General features: G+C 39.4%; 2 protein-coding genes across 4 annotated transcripts in view; both read left to right on the top strand.

Annotated features, from left to right (window-relative positions):
* Window positions 1-319: 319 nt before the first annotated feature.
* LOC100562111 (small integral membrane protein 10-like protein 2A) lies at window positions 320-10,868 on the top strand. 3 transcript variants are annotated; one of them, XM_016997507.2, is made up of 6 exons: window positions 2,198-2,256; window positions 2,690-3,591; window positions 6,203-6,303; window positions 9,163-9,322; window positions 9,616-9,796; window positions 10,690-10,868. In XM_016997507.2, exons 2-6 carry the CDS (start codon window positions 2,767-2,769, stop codon window positions 10,857-10,859), a joined length of 1,437 nt encoding a protein of 478 aa, XP_016852996.1. In that variant the 5' UTR covers window positions 2,198-2,256; window positions 2,690-2,766; the 3' UTR covers window positions 10,860-10,868. The 3 variants fall into 3 exon arrangements, with proteins under 3 accessions (XP_008119089.1, XP_016852996.1, XP_062820503.1); XM_062964433.1 differs by lacking the exon at window positions 2,198-2,256 and adding an exon at window positions 2,269-2,293; XM_008120882.3 differs by lacking the exons at window positions 2,198-2,256; window positions 6,203-6,303; window positions 9,163-9,322; window positions 9,616-9,796; window positions 10,690-10,868 and adding an exon at window positions 320-619 and having other exon boundaries at window positions 2,690-3,435.
* A 5,145-nt stretch (window positions 10,869-16,013) lies between these two features.
* cyth3 (cytohesin 3) overlaps window positions 16,014-18,833 on the top strand; it is a 38,984-nt gene continuing 36,164 nt past the window's right edge. The window contains exon 1 of the mRNA XM_008120883.3: window positions 16,014-16,164. Coding sequence (XP_008119090.1) covers window positions 16,131-16,164 — 34 coding nt within the window. The 5' untranslated portion in view covers window positions 16,014-16,130. The remainder of the gene's footprint in view (window positions 16,165-18,833) is intronic.

The following is an 18,833-nucleotide window of genomic DNA, read 5'->3' as shown; positions in this document are numbered from 1 at the left end:
TTGACAGAAAAAGTAGTTCAATATGCAGTAATGCTATGTAGTAATTACTGTATTTATGAATTTAGCACCAAAAAATCACGATATATTGAAAACATTGACTAGAAAAATGCGTTGGATAATCCAGAACCTTGGATAAGCGAGTGTTGGATAAGTGAGACTCTACTGTATTATTATTAATGTACAAAAGGGCCAATTCATGCAAAGGGGAGGAGATTTTAGGCGCCAAACTGGGGCAGGTGTCATTGGAGGAAAGCAAAGCAGCGACTGGTCAAGAGGCACGCTGGGGGCGGGCCGTGCGTGGTGACGTCAGCCGCCGAGTCTGCGGACCCAACGTTTTCAGCCCGCGAGCGCCCCCTTCCCTTGTTGTGTTTCCTCTCCGTTGACATCCGGGTCTCTGTGGGGGCGGGGCCTGGGCGGCGCGTCGATGGCTGCTGTGGCGGCGCTCATCTCCGCGCTGTCCGCCCGGCTCTCGCAGTCCGTGGCCGCGCGCTCCTACGGGGTCTTCTGCAAGGGCCTCACGCGGACGCTGCTCATCTTCTTCGACTTGGCCTGGAAGCTGCGCATCAACTTCCCTTACCTCTACGTCGTGGCCTCCATGATGCTCAACGTCCGGCTGCAGGTGAGGGAAAAGGGGCGGGGCCGCGCTTGAGGCATACCAGGAGGGAGACAAGCCTCGCTAGAGTTCGGCCTTGAGGTCTGTGAGGGAGAAGAGACCTATATTTCTTTGGAAGTACACTTTAAAACAGGCCTGGGCCCTCCAGGTGTTTTGGACTTCAACTCCCACCATTCCTAACAGTCTTAGGCCCCATCCTTTTCCCTTCAGCAGTTTAAGCTACCCAATAAATTAAAAGAACACCTCTGAAACTGCTACGCGATAGGCTTTGATCCTGACAGGTCATAATCCAATAGTCCAATATTTAGCACCAAATTGCCTATCCCAAAACTATTGGATTATCCTGATTAGCACTGACTTTTGGATGAGATGAGTTCTGAATCTGGTTTTTTTGGCCAATGACACAGACAGCTTTGGTCATCTTGGTGGATGATGTACATTTGGAGCTAGACAGATAAAGTATATCCCTTTGGTTATGCTACACATCTTGGCAGGTTTTGATACCGTTGTCCATGGAATGGGAGTTGGGACAGAGTTTAACTTTGTTCCTTCCTTGAGAGGTAAGCCCAGAAAGTAGTCCTGAGGAATTCCTGTACAACCTTTTGAGTGTTAGCTCAGGGCTCAGTTCGGTTACCTAGGCTATTTGTGTGAAACCCCTGGGAGAGCTTGTCTGGAGTTCTAGGGTTTGGTGCCATCGATTTGCAGATGACACCCAGTGCTATTTCTCCATTCTTCCACAGACCAAGATTTTATCCTAAACTAGTGTCTTGTATAAGTAATGCACTGGACGAGAGCAAACAAACTGAAACTTAATCCAGTCAAGGCTAGAGGTGCCCCAGGTCACCTTGAAAGAGATCTGGGATAGGTATTCAGCCTGTCCCGGATGGGATAATACTTCAGTGTGCACCTAAGCTCAGGTTCCAGCAGTGGCTAGGAGTGCATTTGCACAGTTAAATATTGTCCACCAGCTGCATCTGTTCCGAGACATCAATTCTGATCACATTGATTTCGTCCAAATTGAATTACTGTAACAAATTGTATGTGGACCAGCTTTTGAAGAAGGTTCAAAAACCTCAACTGTCCAAAGAATTGCAACCATATCACTATCTTGGACTTACTACAGGGAATACAAAACTCCCTTGTTGCAACAACTTCATTGCTTGCCAGTTTGATTCCAGGAATAGTTTGCATTGGTTTTCATCTATAAATTATTGTATGCTCTAGTCTAGGTTATTTGAAGAATGGAAATGTCATAGCCCATGCTTTGAAATCTGCTTGGGAAGCCCTTTTTCTGTTCCACCACCCTCACAGATACATCTGACGTGAAACAGATTTTCTGTTTATCCCAGATTATCTGGGAAGTTAGATTTCCTGTTTTCTTCATTCAGACAAGTACCATATACTGTATATTCATTTATAAATCAACCTCAAATTGGAAAATAAATATTATCGTTATCATCTCCAGCAGCAAACTCCTTTTAAAAATGAGAGTACAGTACTCCTATATTCTATTTGAGTTCAGATTATGACATCATAGATCACCTACTAGTATCCTATTGGCTAAAGTAAGCTATTGTTATGTAACAAAAATTCTGGTGTCAGTTTTGTTGGGCAAAGATCCTTCACTTAAGTAAAGGACAAAAGTAAGTTGTAGTGCTCCACTTCTAAAAAGAAAGTAAGGTATGCTAGAACAGAACAATAGTCTTAAACCCCTTTACTTAGATTATGGCAGTTGATTACTCAGTAGAGTTATTATAGGACATTGTTAGTAACAACATGAATTCAACACTCGCAGCTTCAAAATCTCATTTATTTAGTTGTGAAGATTGAAAGTATTGTGCAGATATTCTTAAGGGTGGGTGTATAACACAAATCTTTGTGAAATGGTGGCTATTGTGGCTATAGATTTATGTGTGTGTGTTTAATTAGCCCAACAAACCGATTTATAATAAAAAGGATCACTTTCTATCTAAAACAGATATGCTCCTAGTAGATTACAATTATGGAGATCCCATTTTATGGACCTGGTAATAATGTGTATATTAATATATTAATTTATTTTATGCTCTTTTTCAGGTTCATATTGAGATTCATTAACTCATAATTCATGCTGCAACTAAAAGGCTTTCTACCATATACTGTGGTTCAATACAATGCAGAGCTTGGAGGACAGGCGAATGATGCATATCTGTTTTAATATGGAACAGGAAGATGATTTAGGACATCAGCAGCTACATAAAAATGCCCTGAATCAACAGAATGAGATCCTTCATCTTCCAAATATCTGTTCATTAGTGAAAAGCTCTCAAGTGGATAATAATCATTTGCAAAAGGAGTTCTTCTCTCTCAAGATCAGGAACTGTTCTCTTTTTAAAGCTGTCCCGCTGCCTCATATTGGCAAAAAAGCATCACCCCATCAGAGTGGAGGGGCAAGTGGAGTTGCTTTCTCCAAGGAATCACTTGGTGTGCTTTTTTCCCCAGAAAAAGATCTATTTGAGAAGCACTTTAATAATTTTGATAGTACTGCAGTGGCGGGCTGGCTGGATACAGCCCAAAACCTCATTAGTGAGATGGGGGAATGGAGTTGTTCTGGAGACAACTTTGTTCACTTTGCACATTTCTGGCTGTCTGAGCTCCAGTTAAATCAAAAACAACAACTGTTGGAATTGGAAATGGGAGTTATCGAGGATGAAGTTCGCCTTGCGTTTCTTGAGGGACCAGACTCCAATGAAATCCAGCCTTCAGAGTTGAACTCTATTCTTGCTGCTTCACTCAGTGAATATCACATGGGACTTCTGAACAACCAGAATGCATTAGTTTTTCTTGACTACTTAAACCTCATGTCTTCAGTAGATGCATCTGAATATAAGGAAATGCTTTCAAACATACAGTACACAATCAAGAACCCTCAAATAACTCAGTGGTTGCTAGCTATACGAGCATTTGCACTCGCCAGTCTTTGGCAAGCAATAGTGAAGGTAAAAACACAGTAGTTCAGAAATGCTAATTATGATTATTTTATGTATTCCCTGCAAGGTTGTTTTAAAATCCACCAGGTGCCAAGATGAAGTACTTTAATTATTTTTATTTGGTAATGTGTTTTTATTAAGAACCTAGACAATTGAGATTGAATAGCATTACCAAGTTAGCATTACAGTGAAATGTCAGAATACTTTTTAGCTGTTAGATATTATGGAAATATTTTGGTTGCTTTTCAAGCCTTTTGGATAACATTGGGGTTACAAAATGACTGGAGACTGGAAAACAGTCTTTAGGACCCCATCCTGCTATCATTAGGTGGGAGCTTATGGCCCTCAATGGGGTTTCAGCAGTAGCCTCCATACTTTTTTCCCAATAGCTTGGCTGGATGGGTAAATCTGAAATGTCTGTGGGGCCATAGATTGCCCTCTCTGTAGAATCACTTGTGAATTAACATAGAATATACATCATATTACAGGGATGTATTTGAATGCTGCAGTACTGTGATCTGTTTCATGCATGTGATGGTAGTACATATCAATTTTTCATCATATTTACACATGGTAAAAAAAAAACACCAAATTCCTGCTTTCTGTTCTGTGCAACCCTGTTGTGCATGTTACTGTGAGCATATACTACCATTCCTGAAGTAATTTAGGGACTTATAAACATGACGTGTATCTCTGATTTTGGCTGTTGTTGAAGGGTCATTTCTAAATGTAGCTGCCTTTGTTTACACTGTGAGATTTTTTAGTGGTAACAACTGCACATTCTGATGGTTTGGAAATTCTGGGGGCTAAAAATAGCCTTCCCAAGCACTATTCCTTAATAGAGCTGTGATAGTAAAATTATCTGGAAATCTCTTCTCTGCTTATTGTGTAGATCCTGACAATGCTGTTAACTGTCTTCACTAATTAATTTCTTTTTGAAGAATATTCAAGAAACTTCTTGTAATATGCTGAAGGCATGATCACATAATCCTGTTTTCTGCAAAACATAACTGGCTTTATAACTATTACTTGGTGTTAAGTCATTTGATATTCACAAACAGATACATCATCATGATGCATTTAGGTATTGCTTAAGAAGAGGCACCTTTGTCAGTTTCAGTAGGGGTCTGGAGTTAAGATTCCAGGGTGGCTGTTTATTTTATATTCTAAAGTGTCAGCTTTCAGTGTCTGCTGTTCTTGTGTGCCTCTTCATAAGTGTGGCATAAGTGCTTCTAAAGAATAATCACATGTATTTTACAGTATTGGATGTCAGTTGAAGCACCTCATCTCTCCCTGAATGGCATCTCTGCTTGAAAAAAACCTGTGTGCTTGTTGTATTAAATTGTATTTGACAAAACCTCTGAAGATGGAGACCTAGACTGCAGGAGCCAATGGGAATATTTACCTCTTGAATCAGGACTGGGGGATCTGTGGAACTGCAGATGTTGGTGATCTGCTGTTCCCATAATTCCTCAGAAGTGGGCCTGTCCAGTTAGAACATAGTGAAATTAGAAACTACAACATCATGTATTCCAAAGCCCTGTCTTCAAGCATTTGGGGAAAAGGAGGTGGCTCTTGGTCTTTAGTGTTTTGCTGTGAAAAATAGAATTTGAGCTGCAACAGCTTTTAAAGATCTGTGCAATGAATTATTAGGACTGGAATCCAGTGAATGACACAGTTTGTTCTGCAAGCCAGGGGACTTTGAGTTTCTTTTTCTTGAAAAGCAGTGCTACACAGCACACCTGTCTTCATATTAAAATGGATTCGAAGACTGCTGGGTATGCTTGCAATGACTCTCTTGGCTTTGCTTAAAATCTGTGTGTATATACATATGTAACTTTATAGCATTTCTTTCAAAAGTGTCTTGATGAATGGATTTGATGTACTTGTATTTTAATGCAAACTGTATCCTTGACTTGAATTTGATGATTAAACACTTGAAATATTCCAGTAGAGCTGAATGGAATGGATTTGCTGAAATTTGTGACAGTATGACTTAACATCACTTTTAAACTGAAGAATTTAAGGGAAGTGCTGTATTCAACCTCATCTTGTGCAAGTTGTTTTAACAGTTTGTTTGGCTATAATGGTAGTAAGCCAGTTTCCTTGTTTACTGTTTATAAACTGTACTTATTCACTCTTCTCAAAACCTTTTCACATCAATGGCTGATGCTGAAATAACTAGAAACCAGTTGGGAGACAAAGTATATGGTTGAATCTCAACCAGGTCTCCAGGTTCTTTGAATGCTCACCTTCAAATCCTGCTATGTTAAAAGAGTTATATATTGTCAACAAAACTTCAGATGGTTCAATTTAATTAAGTTATGGATTAGATTATAACGTACTTGTAAAGCTGGCACCTTCTACTTTTGGAACATCTGTGTGTATTTCATAAAATCAATTTTATTACACTGTCAAGCTAAGATTCTATCAAAATACAACAAAATGGTTCCTTAGCAAGCCTGCATATAATTTTAAGATAAAGGGGATTTCTTTATATAAAATGATGCAAAAGCATTCAGTGGTTTTATTTTTTTTAAGTGTATGTTTCCAAAGTATTGACAGAATTGGAATTAAGATATAAGATTGCTCACTAAATGTCGTGCTTTTTAAAATTCAGTTCTATAAGACATTGGTCCATACCCAGCAGTCTTCTGAACAACCTGACAAGAGTTCTGTTTCTGCCAATAGAAAGCAATCCAATGAAGTGGTTAAAGAAAGGTAAGCATACTTTAGAAAAGGAATTCCTTAAGTAGTGTGTTTTCCTTATTTCCTTATTATAGAACTGATACAAATGTTACACTGCTTTATGAAATCACTGGGGACATGCATTAAAATCAATTCTTTTCTACAGAACTTGCACAAGGGAGTGACTTTTGTTGGATTGTGGACATTATCTGCAAATTAATACTTTCAAATAACCTTGAACTAAATATGTGCCTGTACTCAATTTTGTATGTAACACTAAAGGTCACAATACACTATCAATGTTTTTATTTTCATTGCTAGTTTCATTTGTTAGGTTTTCTCTTCTATAAAAAATATATACTCCAGGCAGTAGAAAAACTGAGATTTTTACATATCCTTAATAGTTGTTGATGCTTCTGGGATCAGCATAGCTAAATCACTATAAGATTGCATGAGACTGAAGCTACTTTGCCATACGTAACTGAGATCTTGTCTACACTGATTTTTTAAAAAGATCATAATTGCCTTGATCCTAACACACGACATACAACCCCTTCAGCAGTGAAAACATTTCTTTAATACAGTAATCTACCATTCACCTCTTGCTCCATAAATCTGGTCATTTGTTATGTTTTGCTAATTGTCTCCATCTAGCTCTGGGTGAACATGGCTCTTTCATTTCAACATTTGCATGTCTTGATAATCCATGGTTTGTGTTTTTATATCCCAAATTGCACGACAGACAGGCAAACACTATATGATTCTATTTGTTCATCTCCTGTCTCTTTTGCCTGCCTATGTTTCTGACTTGAGTAGAAAAAGAAAAAAGCCACAGTTGTGGGTTGGATCATAAGCCATCCTTTGTAAGCTCACCGTTAACTATGGATTCAGATTGTGGTTTGTGAGTGCTAGAAAAATGTTTTGTTAGCAGAGAAAGATTTGTATTTCATAACATGTCAATTGTTAGCAAACCACACCATGACTTGTTTTGCTGTGCAAATGTGGTCAACATTTATACGTCATGGGAAACTATATTAACAGTTGCATTTTTCAATTCAGTCAAGCAGTAGCAAATGGGAACAAATTCGGAATCTACAGAACTACTAGTTTTTTGAAACCGGTCTGGGAATTGCCTACTTGCACCACAGGAGGGAGATAGAGGCCAAAAGTTTGAAGTCTATTTCAATATTGGGTTTTTAAAAGAAATGTCTTTCAGTTTCCCAACATTCCAATGTCACCTAAAATATATCTTAATCCAAAACCTTTCTCTTACTATTAGAATGGTCAGCATGATGTATGAGCTGTAGAAACTACATATTTGCTTGTGCTACTGTTATTTTTTAAAATAAACTATTGAAAAGAAGAAAAAATAAAATCTTGATGAACACTAAACAATCTTGCCTTTTTCTATCTTGCTTCTCACCTTTGTCATTCTTTGATCTTATCTTGTGTAACTGGACACAAGAATCTATTTTGTTCTGATTTTTCCTTCTGCTTTCATGTAACATTGGACATTCAGATAGTGAGAGTGACTAGGGCTTGCAAGATCTATGGCACAAGGTCAATGAGGTCAAAGAGAGCATGGCCATGTAAGAGCTGCATCAGGGTAGAAAATGTGGCTTTCCAGCAATAGTTAAATGCTGGCTCAACATTGATACTACTAAGGCTGATGCATGTTGCAGTCCAATAATATTGGGAGGGGAGCCATTGTTTCAGAACTATGTAGCAAGTTGAAAAATTACTCTTGTTCTGCCTAGCTACTGGTTTATAGTCGATATCACAGATTTTCAATGTTTGGGACTTCCAACTCAGTCTCACTATTCATTTGTTGTGCTTACTGGGATCTCTGAGGGTTGAACTTATGAAAGACCAAATTAGTATTTGTTTGAATATTCCATTAATCTGACAAAGAGGCTATTTAGTCTGATGTAGCTTGCCCAAATACCAGTGTTTTAGTATTTGAGTCCGCCTACAGATCTCATTAAATTTTAGCATATTTAGCAGTGGGCATTCTTTTAATGGTTTGGCCAGTGTGTGCCCTCTCAGGACATTTTTCTTTGGAAAACAGAGCTGCCTTAGCATTCTGCAACTGGCATACTGTGTGTATACACAAACTTATTTACCACCCCCAGATGTTGCTCAGTCTTGCCATAAGCTTGCATCATATCACACCAGGGAAAAGACGATCTACTCTTAAAGAAAGGAGGCTGAGCCAGGTGTCTGGGGAACACTCCAGAGCTGACTGGATGGGGGCTTCTTGCTGTTTCTTGTAACCAAAAATACTCTACATGTTCAGAAAGATCCCTCTGTTCATGGACAAGTCTATTAGGGAACTGTATCTGAGGTGCTGCATTGCAGCCAAGGATGTTTTGTCTGATTCTCAGATGCAAAATGGAAGAAACTGTTGCCAGCACCAAGAAATCTGACTTGATCAGTTAAAGAACGGATTAATTGGTGAATAAAAATTATTATTTGGATACTGGTTTTCTTTTTAGAAGATGCACATTTATTTTTGTGTGTATGTCTAAGAACAGACATGATCTAGTGCCTTTAAGGGGTCTTTTGTCTATTATGTGGGACAAAGAAGAATGCCTCTTCTAAACTGATATTTGGTACCTTGAAGCCTTAGAAAGACATGATACTATGAATATGACCAATCGCAACAGGTTATCTCAATCTGATTCTTTTAGTTAGATTAGCTCTTCCTCTGACCGAGGGTTTCGGTCTCACTGTCCTTGGTATTCTTTGCTTCTGAGTAAAGATCTTAGAAATGTAAATGGCCATTGCCAATCAATCTCTTTAGAAAAGTAAATTATGCAAAGTCTTTTGCTTTTTTGGCATTCTGTTCCATCCAGGGTTAACTGTTGGCATATTTGCTTTGTTTCTCCTCAGAGCTCTCCAGGCAGTTCAGCTGGGATACCCGGATGTCTTGGATTATCTTGTTAGAAGCCAAAAGCTGGATCTTGGTGTTGTGGATGAAAAAAACAGAAACCTTTTATTTTTAGCCACTATATATGATCAGTCTAAGATTTTGGATTATTTCCTGGAAATGGTCAGTAGTGTAGATTTTGTTCTATTTACCCTTTTCGATCTCTGCTAATATTAGGAGGAATTAAATGTATTAATGCTGCATACACATTTACCTGCATGTAAATCCCATAGGACACAGTGGCACTGACTTGTGAGCCCTTTAGGGTACTTTTATTGTATTATATAATCACCAAAGAATAATGGGAACGAAATGAGCTTCTGGAGGGAACCCAAGGAGGGGTTTAGGAGCGGGTTAAGGAACAACATTGTATGTATTTCTTGCTTTGTCCCTTTCTCTTCCTTCTCTTCCTCTAGGCATTTCCTATACCTGATGTAAACCAAGCATCAGAAAATGGAAACACACCTCTTCATGCCGCTGTAAACACTGGGAAAATGCATCTCGTCTCTTTGCTTTTGCATTACCCTGGTATAAATGTGAATGTCCAAAATCCACAGTGTGATGGAGCAACACCTCTACATTTTGCTATTGTTTATGGTAATATTTTGGGCCATTTTATTTCATTTAGTATTACTTGCCAATACGTTTTTATTTATCTGAGGCCCAAGGTCATGGACATGTTTCATCTTTACTTCTTCAGAGCTTTTTAAGTCATCACTTCCTTTCAAAAAGAACTTCCTATGTTGTTGTACATTTAATCTCCCTTATTGGAGGTTGGTTGTTAGGCAGAATGCTGGAATATAAATATTTTAACAGATTAAATATTAGGCCAGCACTTTAGTTTTGCAGTAACAAAGGAGTGCATAGATTGCACCATCGTCTTTTTTAAAGGCTAGATTAGACAAGTTGATAGAGCTTTTCAATGGGATACAATCGATGTCTTTTTGAGGGGACACACTTCTGACTGCAAGGGCAGTACTTTGACTTGGGAAATCAAGTATTTTTTATTATACTGGATGAAAACTATTCCCTCTAGCTCCTGTTTGTCATTTCAAGGAGACCTTATTTATTTATTCAATTATACTCTGGCTTTTTCCTGATGGGGGACCTATGCATATCAGTATCCAGGTATTTTTATTTGATAAGACTAATGGGAACTTTAAGAATGTGGAGATAGAGGTTTTTCCAGAAATAAATGGAATAAGGGGTCAGGGATAATTAACCATTTGGCAGAATATTCTATAGCACACAACTATAATTGCATTAGGACCTCGGATGTAGTGTAACAATTTCAGATGTATTTGAGGTTCTTCTGGACTCCCCAACAGTTTGGGTAAATATCTTAATATTCCGTTTGGGAATCCTTAGGCCCTCTATGTTAGATGGACAAAAAATGTGTTGGGAAACCCTATTACTTCATAAAATACATTATATTTTAAAAGTTAATCAATCTGTCCCTCTCTCACTTTCTTTGTTTCATATCCGTTCAGGGCATCTGGGAATTTGCTATTTATTGCTGAATGCCACTGCTGATGTACAAAGTCCAATGGGAGGATTAACACCATTGCAACTTGCAGAAATGTTTGGTAATGAAACTATAATTGGCCTTATAAAAATGCATGTGAGGAAATTTAAGCTTGAAAATAAACTGTTTGCCTGATCTACTTTACTAATGACAATTCTGTAGAGTTTATTTTAATGTAACCATTCTCATTTTTAAATTAAATATGTATTTCCCAAATCTGGGAAGTTCTAGTGCTTTCGTTATTAAAAGGATGGCATTTTTTACAGCAGTGCTGCTTGAGCTATTTACTCCATTTCCATTTCAAATGCTTTGGTTCCTGATTTTCTTGTCCTGCTTTTCCATGCTGAGTTTGATGACAGCAACAGACACAGGCTGGAATGAATGAAGTCCAGCAGTGAATGTCCACAGCGTAGAAACATGAGATCTGTAGTTTGGTGCAGTACAAAAAAATTATGTTCTTTGCTCCTGGGGAACTGTAGGACTATAGCTTTCTGATAGAGGAGTCTAAGCCCTCACCAAACGACTGACGGTTTCATAGGACAGAGCCATGGCACTTAAAGTGATATTAAAGTACTACAGTTGCGTGGTGTGGATGCACCTGCAGCATTCATTTGAGATGGAGTAGCAATTGTTGAATTGTATTAGAATCATCCCAAAAAGGTCATAGCTTTTTTTTTTTGGAGCATCTTTGAATCTGCATTGTTTTAATGTGATACAGTTCATATAATTGAAGTAACATTGACTGGAAAAGAGAGGCTGTGAAGTTACAGTAATATGCCAATGTTGCGTACAGTTCTCCAGTTATTAAATTCAACAGATGGTGAGTCATCCTTTGAAAACTGTGGCCATCAAAACCACAAGGGGTGGGAAAAGATTTGTGGAACCTCTTCATTGCTGGCGCATTTTGAAACACCTTTGGTAACCATGGACAATTGTGTGGATGCACCTTCAGCATTCATACTAAACAAAAGCCGACTTCTAGATTATTTCCTAGCTTGTGTGTTTTTTTCCTATTAATATCTGTGTCTTGACCAATGATGCATGGCCACAAATGGCCCTGTTTTAATCTGTGAAATATTACAAGGTATGATTAATCAAGATTACCTTCTAAAACAAAAAGGAATGGGAAAGGAGAGAGGTTGTGCTCCGCTTTTATTCTTATAACACTGATACACTAATTCTGACACAAATGGATCTTTGAAAATTTACCTTCTTGGAATTATCATTCCTGGACTACCAAATAAGTTTAAGAGCAATCCATTTAAAAGGCAAATTTTCTGAGCTCTGTAGATAACATTGCCTGTGTTTATGTTGTGTACATACTCAGTGCTGTGAATTAATGTTTTATTCTCTTTATGGATACTTAATGAGCCTTCAATATCATTTTAAATGTTTACCGGAAACTAAGCCCTGGATTTATATTGCTGTGGTGAAGTAGCAACTCAACATGTATATTTTATGTTTATTATTTTCACAGTGCTTTGAAAGATCTATCCTCAGAAGTTGTATTTGCTCTTTACAACATTGTGTAAAAGTAGGCTTGTTAAATTGCCAATGTACTTCCTCCAACATCGAGACATCTGGCTAATTAATGAAAGCCAGTTCTTCTTGTGGTATTACGAGTCTGACTGACTCAATTAGCTTTAATAAGACTGTTGCCAAGGTTTTGCCTGAAGGACCTGATGGGTGAGGAGGGAGATGAGAAAAGGACTTTAATTATCATTAAAGGCCTGGTATTGATCTCCGGTCTTGGAGATGTGATTTTTGTGACTGTTTGGGTGTGTAGATGTGTGTAAGAAAAGTTGCCACTTCTTTACTTGGATGAAAAAGCGAGTATGTGGGGAATAATACGTTTTTAGCATATGTGGATATATGTGCCTTCAAGCAACCTGTGGCTTTATGGTAACACCATACGTGTCTTGTTATGTTCATGTGACACAGCTACACACTGCAGGGAACAAACTAACGTAATGTGACACACAGTTTGGAAAGCTCTGCTTTAGTGTATACAAGTCCCTAAATTCCCTAGCCAATTCTGGCTGGAGCAACCTGGCTGTAGTAGTATAAATGACCTTTTGTTATGCATTGGGACACAAATTATAAAAGTTTTATGCATTTGATGTTGATACGCCACTAAGTACTAAGGCCTATCTGCTAAACAGAATAAAATGACCCAGTTTGCTTCTGAAGAGTCTTAAATTCCACCCAGATCAATTACTGATGAAAAACAGATAAAAGAGATTATAGTCTATTTAAAATGCACAAAGTTAGTGTTTCTAGTTTTATAATCCGATTGGAGAAGCTCATTTCATAGTAGCTTCTCTAGCTATTTTTATGTTTTCATACTTCAAACATTATGAGTACTACACTTTATCACTATGTTTCCATGACACATCAGAGGGGATGAATAACATCTGACTTTAAATGGAAATCTGAAAGGAAAAATCAACCCGGTTTTGATTCTAGGTCCTAGAATCTAGGTCACCAATACGCCCTACATTTATATTTACATTTACAATTATTTGGAAGGATTTAAACATTTGCATTACATTCCATATATCTATTTCCATCATATATGTTAGTCACTATGTATTTTATTATTATACATTATCATTGTAGACTGAAAATAAACATTTGTCTCACGTTCTTCTTCATTTATTGATGTTTGCCCTACATTAAAATCAAATGTGGAACAATTAACATTGATTCAGTGGTCCAGATCTACTCCAGTTAGGTTCGAAGAAGATCCTGGAAAAGATGAAGAAGACTACCTAAAAGATATAAGGAGTTAAAGTGTTCAGGGTTCTCTTGTTCAGAATCATATCCTCTAATAGCTGTACGTTGACGGAATATTAGTTTTTGTATAGCCCAAACAACATTATATCACTATATAGTAAAGGGAGGCATCAGCATACTGGGTTGCTGTGAGTTTTCCAGCCATGTTCTAAAAGCATTCTCTCCTGACGTTTTGCCCACATCTATGGGAGGAATCCTCTGAGGTTATGAGGTCTGTTTTAAACTAGGTAAGTGGGGTTTATATATCTGTGGAATGATGTCTAGGATGGGGGAAAGAACTCTTGTCTGTTGGAGGCAAGTTTAGCAGACCTCACAATGCAGGCAGGAAGCAGCCGGGCTTGGAAGCTGAAAGGCCATTCAATGCTAATCAAGGCAGCCAATTGCAACATTCACATTTTGGAGTTGTAGATACTGGGATGCAGGCCTGTAGCGAGGGGGGGGGGGGGGTTAGGGGTTCAACCCCCCCCCCCCCAAATTTTTCAAGTTATAAAAATTTTTTCGTTTACTCATGAATTTTAACTGGTTAACCAAATCCCCATGCTAAGTCTATGAGATGCAAAACATTAAGAGTCCCTCCAGGCACTATCTCAAGCAGATATTGACAGGTTTGTAGCGGGGAGGGGTATGTGCTAGGGGTTCAAACCCCCCCCCCCCCGAAATTTTCAAAACCCCTCCCGAAATTTTTTTCTGGCTACGGCCCTGCTGGGATGTATCACCTATGTATCCATCGCCAAGACACTACACTTGGAGGACCATCCTTCAGCTACAAGGGATTGCTTAAGAAAGTAAGTACTGGGATGTATAGTTCTCCTGCAATCAATGAGCACTCTGAACTCCACCAAAGATGGACTTGGACCAAACTTGGCACACACAGCCCCCATGACCAGCAAAAAATACTGGAGGTCTTTTTGGGAAAATTCATCTTGAATTGGAGTTATAGTTCACCTACATCCAGAGAGCACTATGAACCCAGACACCGATGGATCCAGAACAAACTTGACACACAGATATACCGAAATTTGATTATTGGAGGGGTTTGGGGGGGAACTAGGAGTTCCTTTCTGGGAGTTGTAGTTCACCCACAACCAGGGAAATTGTGACCTCCACCGATGATGGACCTGGACCAAATTTGGCACACAGCAATCCCCATAACTAATTCAACCTATTGGAAGGGTTTGAGGGGACGGACTCACCATAGTGGGAGTTGTAGTTTACCTTACGGCCAGAGAGCACACTAAACCCCACCGATGATGCATGTAGTGCAAACTTGCCTAATATAACAAACTTTTAAGTACTGATGGAGTTTCTCAGGGTTAGCCTGCCATAATGTCAATGTTGTAGTTCAGGGGTCCCCAAACTAAGGCCCAGGGGCCGGATGCGGCCCTCCAAGGTCATTTACCTGGCCCCCGCCCTCAGTTTTATAATATAATATTTTATATCAGTTTTAATAATATAATATATTGTATATACATATAATAGTGATAATCTTATGTTATACAATATAATACTAATAGTAATACCATATAATAATATTAATTATATGTTATATATTACATATTATATAATAGTATAGTGGTATAGTTCAATATAGTAATATATAATGCTAATATTGTGTTATGCTAATAATATAATATATTGTATATACATACAGCTGCTCTGAGTCCCCTTCGGGGTGAATAAATGTAGTAAATAAATGCAGTAAATAATTAATTTTAGACTTAGGTTCGGCCAAAGTCTGACATGACTTGAAGGCACACAACAACAACAACAACAACAACAACAATCCTAATTAACTTGACTTTCTCATTGGCCAGTAGAAGGCCCACACTTTCCATTGAAATCCTAATGGGTTTATGTTGGTTAAAATTGTTTTCATTTTTAAATATTGTATTGTTCTTTCGTTGTTGTTGTTGTAGTTGCACTACAAATAAGATGTGCAGTATGCATAGGAATTGGCATTTTTTTTCAAATGATAACTCGGTCCCTCAACAGTCTGAAGGATTGTGGACTGGCTCTCTGCTTAAAAAGTTTGGGGACCCCTGTTGTAGTCAATTTGTATTTAGTACAAATGTAAAAACTGACTTTTTAAAATAACCTGGGCAACGCCAGGTACCGCAGGTAGAATTAAAATAATATAAAAGAGAGAGCACTTTGTCCTATGCGTCTCCTACCTATAGCTTGGAGATAACTTTATACAGGATGAGGAAGCCATTTTGTGAGGCCACTCTCACAATACTTTGTGGGGACCATGTCTGGGATCCGCTTTGGGGACATGTTTTCACAGGAAAGTTGTGGGGAAAGCTGATGGCTTTTGGGGACATGTTTTCTTGTTTTCACAGGAAAGTTGTAGGGAAAGCTGGGGTTTTGTTTGGTTTTGTTTTTTGGACAGGCCCAGTTGGCCCACCATTCTCCACAGAAAGGCCATTCCCGCTCTTTTCTCCTCCTCTTCTGAGAGGCCGTCGCTGAGGAGACGCATATTTATGCGTTCGGGGGAAGGTCACGTGAGGAGGGGCGGGGCCAAGGCTGAGGCTTCGTCGGATCCGCTGAGGAGAAGGTTGAGAGACGCGGCGGAAGGCAGGCGGGGAGGACGCACGTCTATCACGAGCCGACATGGACGAGGAAGGCGGTGGCGGAGGGGGGAGCGGTGAGTGAGGGAGGGTTTCACTGGGAGCTCTAGACCTCCAAGGCCCCTCGGGGCGCTTCCCATGGCGCTCCTCTCCCCCCCCCCCCCCACTGCCCCTGAGCATGTGCAGAGCGCAATTCCTTTTCACCCTCTTGGTCTATCTCTGTTCCTAAGCAAACTTCGGCCCTCCAGGTGTTTTGAACTAATATATTAAATATAAAATATTTAATATAATACCATTATATTAAATATAATACTACTGATAATAATAATATACTGTTTTATTTTTGTATATTTTAAGTTGTGATATTTTTGGGTTGCTGTGAGTTTTCCAGGCTGTCTGGCCGTTTTCCAGAAGCATTCTTTCCTGACGTTTCGCCCACATCTATGGCAGGCATCCTCAGAGGTTATGAGGTCTAGGCAAGTGGGTTAGTTTATATATCTGGGTGGGAGAAATAACTTGTCTGCCTGAGGCAAGTGTGAATGTTGTAATTGGCCATCTTGATTAGCAGACCTCACAACCCAGGCAGGAAGCAGCCAGGCTTTGAAGCTGGAAGGCTATTCAGTGCTAATCAAGGTGGCCAGTTGCAACATTCACACTTGCCTCAGGCAGACAAGAGTTCTTTCAGAGTTGTTGTATGTATTCCGGGCTGTATGGCCATGTTCCAGAAGTATTCTCTCCTGACGTTTCACCCACATCTATGGCAGGCATCCTCAGAGGTTGTGAGGTATGGAGAAAGTAAGCAAGGAAGGTTAATATATATATGTGGAAAGTCCAGGGTGTGAGAAGAACAACAGCCCTGTGATCCTGGCCATGAAAGCCTTCGACAACACAAGAGTTCTTTCCTGTCTTTCTTGTCTGTGAAAACACACGTGGTATCCATTGGTCAGGGCTGCTTCGATGGTGCTTGTCCTGCATGGAAGACAGGGGCTGGACTAGATGACCCTTAGGGGCTTCTTTCAACTCTTTGAATCTATGATTCCAATAGTCGGGAAGTTTCACGCAATTCCAAAAGACGCTTTTCAGTGTTGTTTTACCACTCTGTGCTTTGATAGTGCGGAAGGGAATGACAATTCGAAGGCCTGACTTACAATTATAGTTTGAGATGGAGTTTGTTATTCTGTTCATATAATTATTATAATATGTGTTCTTCTATTATACATTCAGTAATCTAGCTGGCAAATTATCCAGCTGTTAAAACAGGCACAGCAAAACTTTGGCCCTCCAGGTGTTTGGACTTCAACTCCCAAATTCCCAATTGTGGAGGTTGAAGTCCAAAACACCCAGAGGACTGAAGTTTGCCTGTTCCTGTGTTAAAAGGTGTATGCATTTTTGGAGGAGGACACTTTTTGCAGAGTCTTGGGTTAAATAAGAACACAAAATGCTTTGTGATAGTAGTTTTTGCCCCCTTTTGATTGTGACAGATAAGGAAAACCCCCTTCCTTTCAGAACATTCATGTTGTTACAGTTGTCATGGGGCATGGCTTCAAGTCCAAAAGGCTAGCTACTGGCATTCTTAGTATGCATATTTCTTCACAAATTGCGTTAGTATTTGTGTGTGGCTTCCTCAGGACAGTGATGGAAACGTGCCTCAATTTCTCCCATATCTAGTTAGAACATTTTAAATCCTTCCATCAATACTTCCCCATGTGTCGATGAAACATACTTTGAGCTGGAGGAGAACTGAGTGGACAGGGATGGATTAGAAGATTGGATTCCGACTCTCTCCGGAGGCTTTTGCCTTTCTTGCTGGACTTCTGATCCCGTAACGATTGCATGGGTTCACACCCTTGTTTTCCAAGGATAGCCTTGTTTTTTGTACTTGCAGTTTCTTGTAAGGATTAAAGTCCATCTTGGCTACACCCCTAAGCCTGAGTGTCTTGAAATCTGGAACGCAATGGACCCCTTTACCGGAAATGTATCAGCTAGAAAACTGACAGCAGGCAGCCCAAGTCCTGCTGGATCAACCCTTTAAGTGATTAAAATGACATGTGATCTTTGCTCTGCTTCTCTTGTGCCCTGTTCTTTCTCAGGCTCCAGTTTTTCTACATATTGTGAGAGTTGAGTTTGATTTGGATAGCTCTGTATGTGTTTTTAAAGCAAACCTGTGGGAGAAAACTCTTTAAGCTAGCCACAGCAGACACAACTTAGTATTAGCAAGTTGCATTTCAGGGGAAAATCTCCCATCCCTGCTTTGATTCCAATGTTATGTTTTATCATGTCCCCTTACCATCACAAGCATGATGGTATTCTCTGCAGGTGTATACCCTGAATGTCTCTTCAGGCAGTCCCCGAGTTACAAACATTACGATTAAGAACAGAGGTGAGACAACAGGAAGTGAGAGAAATCTATCCCTTTAAAGGGAAATTCGCTCCTGGAGAGTTATTATCATGGGGAAAAGGTGTCTCCACTGAGGCAGTATCACCAATCTGTGTTTCCACAGCAAGCCATTTTTTCAAAATCCAATGATCACTGGGACAGAAAGTGCAGTGAAATCTCCTGAACTGGGGCACAGACAGCAAAACAAACACCACAAGGGTGTTAACCCTTCTCTGTGCTATTTTGAATAGGTACATACATGGATGGATACATGGATGGATGGATACATGGATGGATGGATACATTGATTGATAGGCTGGAGTTACATTTTAAAAATGTACTTGTTCCAGCTCACATACAAATTCAACT

Source organism: Anolis carolinensis, unplaced genomic scaffold (assembly GCF_035594765.1).
Source record: "Anolis carolinensis isolate JA03-04 unplaced genomic scaffold, rAnoCar3.1.pri scaffold_13, whole genome shotgun sequence".
Classification (NCBI taxonomy): domain Eukaryota; kingdom Metazoa; phylum Chordata; class Lepidosauria; order Squamata; family Dactyloidae; genus Anolis; species Anolis carolinensis.
This window is presented reverse-complemented; position numbering and strand designations above follow the sequence as displayed.

Excerpts from the sequence above, each read along its gene's own strand:
- LOC100562111 (XM_016997507.2), top strand. The coding sequence starts at position 2,767 with ATGCAGAGCTTGGAGGACAGGCGAATGATGCATATCTGTTTTAATATG. Across the intron at positions 3,592-6,202 it reads TTTGGCAAGCAATAGTGAAG|TTCTATAAGACATTGGTCCA; the intron begins GTAAAAACACAG and ends TTTAAAATTCAG. Across the intron at positions 9,797-10,689 it reads ACATTTTGCTATTGTTTATG|GGCATCTGGGAATTTGCTAT; the intron begins GTAATATTTTGG and ends ATATCCGTTCAG.